The sequence below is a fragment of the Engystomops pustulosus genome, chromosome 9 (assembly GCF_040894005.1).
Source record: "Engystomops pustulosus chromosome 9, aEngPut4.maternal, whole genome shotgun sequence".
Taxonomy (NCBI): Eukaryota; Metazoa; Chordata; class Amphibia; order Anura; family Leptodactylidae; genus Engystomops; species Engystomops pustulosus.
In genome coordinates this window covers 29,750,146-29,754,865 of record NC_092419.1, presented here as the reverse complement: position 1 = coordinate 29,754,865, position 4,720 = coordinate 29,750,146, and the positions used below count along the sequence as shown (strand labels likewise).

Sequence of the window (4,720 nt, the reverse complement as noted above, 5' to 3'; positions counted from 1 at the left end):
TCATCAAATTTTGCCCAATTTAAAATGGATGAGTTTACAGAAATGGAAGTGTAACAGATTAATATGTGTGCGTTCTATGACAATTATATAATATTTAATAATTTACAATATAGTATCTGATAACATGATAAAATTATATATATATATATAAATATTGTTTTTGGAAGATTTCTACAGGGCCCAGTTAGAACTAACATATTGACACTCTAAATGTTATACATTAGCACATAATTTTTTATGAAAATAAAAATATTTCCACCTGAAAGAGTTTACACCTTCATTTACTGTCCTAAAAAAAATCCAACATTTTTTTGAATATTCAACCATTTAGGTTTAAGCTAAACTAGAGCTAATAAATAAATAATAAATCAGACTGGTGCAGAAAAGTCTAATTTCATACATAGTAATAATTTCAAATTAAATTTTAAATATTCTTTTTTTAAAAAAAATTGAGGGGGGTTTTACACACTTGTGTAACATGAATGTTTTAGATCTTTGATCCAATACTCTGCACATAGTAATATTTCTCATATTTAGCAAACTCAAGGAAAAAAAATAATTCGATAAGAGCAATGGTGTTGTTTCAGTATCATTGCTTAAATATTGGTTATCTTAATATGAATCCAACAAAAAAATTACAGTTATAAAAATAAGTCTGGCCTAGTAATAGATGCTGTATGATAATGTAACTAGTACAATGCTTTGAGAAAATATTGTTCTTTTATAAATAATTGATAACTGTAGGAATATGCTATGTATGTGCTGTCAATGTCTTACTGTACTATATTTCGGTGCCTTAGGCTAAAGTTAAGAAAAAAAAAATCTAAATTGTGCTGCATAAAACTGTTTTGTATGTCTAACATTTTAATAAAAAGCTATTAAAAGTGACATTTAAAATTTTTAATTTCAAGTATATATTTTTGAAATTGAAATATATTTATAAATATAGACATATAGATAGATCAATAAATGAATAGATATATATGAGGTAGAAGATAAATAAATTATATATATGTGTGTGTGTGTGTAAAGAGAGAGATATGGGATAGATATGAGATAGATGATAGATAGAAAGATATGATATAAATATAGATAGATAGATATGAGGTAGAAGATAAACAAATGCTATATAAATTAATATATAATAAATAAATATATTTTATATCTATTTATTTATACAGAGAGAGATATGATATATATATATGAAACATATGAGATATGAGATAGATTGATGGATAGACATATATATATAGATACATATGATATGAAAACTTTTTTGTCCTATATATATATATATGACATAGAGATATGAGATAGATAGATATGAGATAGATAGATATGAGATAGATATGAGATAGATATGAGATAGATAGATACAATATATATATATATATATATATATATATATATATATATATATATATATGACATAGGGATATGAGATAGATTGATAGCTATACATTAATGTCAGTCTTCATACATACAATCATTTCCTAAATTTATCTTCACAGTTTCATAATATTATTGTCTATTATACAGTTGCCTTTACATTATTAATAATTATTCACATTTTAGGTATAATTAAAACTAATAATTTTCTGTGGAACAAAATCAACTTCACTACATCCATTCAAACCACATGTAACTGTCTCAGCATAAAACGATAAATTCGATATTCTTATATAGTTTCCCTTTAGTTACAAAATATTTTTGCAATTCTTCGAAAATGTGATCAGTGCTCTTCTAAGTCATCCAGCATACACAATCAGCTCCTATCTCATTTTGTCGTGTATGTGTCTGTACAGTGATCCCTTTTAAGTTGTCAAACTAAATTTTACAAAAAAATCCTGAAAGTTGTCCTGTATATCTATATATGCAGATTTTTTTTTTTTTGCAACGTTTAGATACTCGCATGAAAATAACAGTACGGAGAGAGAATGAGGTAAATCGTGCATGGTTTTATTTGAAATTCTGTAGCATACACAGACACAAAATTTCGTTCTTTACACACATAGAAAATTAAATGCTCCATAAAAAAAAAAAAAAAAAAAGAAACAGATGGGAAATCCCTCTTATGCCAAGCAACGTGTATCCTGCCCCCCCCCCCAAAAAAGTGCAAATATTTAAATAGTTCCAAAATAACGAACCTTAAGTCTCCGTTGTGAAATCGATTATATATAAGTTAAAACCTTTAAATATATTTTTTAAAAAAAAAACTCTTGCGGATGTCGCCAATTATTTTCATGTCGTAACGTTAAAGCAACACACACACAAACGGTGAGATTGTGCTGAAATGCTATAGACAATATGCACTTCTACATACAATGTCATATCCATTTCAAGGGAGAACCTGGAGGGGGGGAAATGTGAAGAAACTAATTTGATTGTCAAAGCATCTTTGTAGTGGAATCGCAGGGTCATGACTATTTGAACTTCCTCGCTGCTTCCTACAGAGTCTTACAGATCCGAACATGTGCTTTCTAGCAAATGATGAGGTAGAAACAAAACAGTTATCGGAGTGTGAATACAACCATGCAGAGACAAGGACTGTTGTAGTGAATGGAGTTATTTTTTATTTTTTTTTGGTGGGGGGGTATTATATCAAATGAAATTCTATTTGGTGGGAGGATTTGTGTGTATGTGCGCGTCGCAGCAAATTAAATAAGTAAATAACTTAAAACTTTAACCACTGGTGCAATATTATCACAGATTAATATTTACAATAATAAATATAAAAGGGGGGGGGGGTTCAAACTGAGAGAGAGAGACGTCATACAGGATTTCAAGTTTTGCTTCCCATTTCCTTTTGATTAGTTATTTTAAGGTTTTTGTTTTTGATAATTTTCTTTGTTTTTTTGGAATTCGATAAAGTCAAAGGGAGTTTTGGTCACAGACGGCGAAACCAAAAAAAAAAACACTATCCCAAGCTTTCCACTCACCAGCGCAACTTTACAGGTGGCTATTAGTGTATGTCCCAGTCCTTTATGAATTCATCTCTATGCCAAGGTAAGAAGACAAGATTTCAATGTATCTAAATTCCCTTAGATTGAAAAGAGTTTATTGGTCAGTTCGATAGAGAGCGCCGCTTCTCAATATGTCGCTGAAAATTTCATTCTTTTCTGTTTCTGCCTCTGATTACAAAACCAGACCCGCACTACATTCTTTTTTAAGTCTAGTTTTTCTGCAATGGCCGCAATCTTTTCTGACGAAGGTCTTGGCTGAACAGCAAAATAAGCTTCCAGTGATCTTTTTTCTGGGGCGGCAATAGAGGTACGTTTGCGTTTCTTGTCACCCCCACTAAAAATTTCAGGTTTGGTCATTTTTTCTCTCTGAGCTCTTTCTGCCTCCTCTAGCCAGGCTTCCAAGATGGGCTTTAAGGCCACCATGTTGTTATGAGATAACGTAAGAGACTCAAACCTGCAAATGGTGCTTTGACTGAGACAACCAACACCTGGGATCTTCAGATTGGCCAAGGCAGAACCAACGTCGGCCTGAGTTACACCAAGTTTTATTCTCCTTTGTTTGAATCTTTCTGCAAATGATTCAAGTTCTCTTGGGTCTGTCTCGTTTTCGGAGCAGGAGATGGCTGTATGAGCTGCCAGTGCATGGTTGTGAGAGATGTTCATAGACTGTGCATGGTGGGCCATGTGGTTAATGGCAGACATATGAGCGTGGGGATGGGAAGGTGTTGATCCGACATCTGGGACACCTCCTAAGGTAAGAGCAGGGTTTAAGTGATCTAGAAGATCCCCATCTAAGCCTTGTGAAACCTGATGGTGAGGATGATGTGAATGGTGGGTTGTTAAAACTGAAGGGTGATGCAGATGCACTGTTGAGGATGTTGGAGTGCAGGACACGCTGTTCATGGTGTGGTAAGTGGCATCTGGTTTGAACGGATGTGTTTTCTGAGTTACAATATCCACAGCAGCCAAAGCTTCCGCTCCTCGGAGTAAAGTTTCATCAAAACCAGCAAAAATATTGCTTTGAAGCTGAAAATAAGAATAAAATATATGTAAAAATCTAAGCAAATTGTTTGCACCTTAATTTTAAGTAAATATTTTTATACCCAAACCCGTCACACAAACTTAGCAAATTTTCGATGGCAACATTTCCCCATGAAACTATTCAATCATAATTTTAATTTTATTCGATCAAAATAAACCATTATTTTAGAATGAATCAAAGATTGGACATTGTCCAATTTTAAGAGAAAATATTCCAATTTCTAAATTTCTAAGAAGTTAAGGAAGAGAAATTGTTGAATTCTTACCTGAGGTCCTGGAAGGCAAGCTCTGCGGATGGCTTCCGAGCTGGTGTGGAGGGGAGCATATTTCGGCTCGTGTAGCATGGGATGCATGCTGAAAGGCTGCTTGCTGTTCATGGACATCATCGTGAAGGGCAGTGTGAAAAGCCTTGTGGCTAGTGCATGAGCAGGTTGGAATTTGGTTCAGCTTTGCTCTTTTTAGTGTGTTGTTATTGTCTGACTCTTATCACAGTATCAGTGGCCCGGACCCCTCCTCCTAACTCTTGGATTGGAGGAGTTTGGAGAACCATGGACTCCTCCCTTCTGAAAGATGAGCTGGAGGCAGTGAGATCACTCCGAGCATCATCAAGCCCTCACTCCTCCAGACTTCCCCTGAGTCCTGATGAACAGCAGGCAGTCAGGTGGCTAAGGATGTATCCTGATACCATTGTGTGCATGAACTGTTACATTGCACAG

General features: G+C 33.9%; 1 protein-coding gene across 1 annotated transcript; it reads right to left on the bottom strand.

Annotated features, from left to right (window-relative positions):
- Positions 1 to 2,581: 2,581 nt before the first annotated feature.
- Positions 2,582 to 4,478, bottom strand: LOC140076531 (brain-specific homeobox/POU domain protein 3). Its single transcript, XM_072123093.1, has 2 exons — positions 4,271 to 4,478; positions 2,582 to 3,989 (listed from the first exon to the last, which is right to left on the bottom strand). Exons 1-2 carry the CDS (start codon positions 4,388 to 4,390, stop codon positions 3,090 to 3,092), a joined length of 1,020 nt encoding a protein of 339 aa, XP_071979194.1. The 5' UTR covers positions 4,391 to 4,478; the 3' UTR covers positions 2,582 to 3,089.
- Between the last annotated feature and the right edge of the window lie 242 nt (positions 4,479 to 4,720).

Excerpts from the sequence above, each read along its gene's own strand:
- LOC140076531 (XM_072123093.1), bottom strand. The coding sequence starts at position 4,390 with ATGATGTCCATGAACAGCAAGCAGCCTTTCAGCATGCATCCCATGCTA. Across the intron at positions 3,990-4,270 it reads CTTGCCTTCCAGGACCTCAG|CTTCAAAGCAATATTTTTGC; the intron begins GTAAGAATTCAA and ends TCTTATTTTCAG.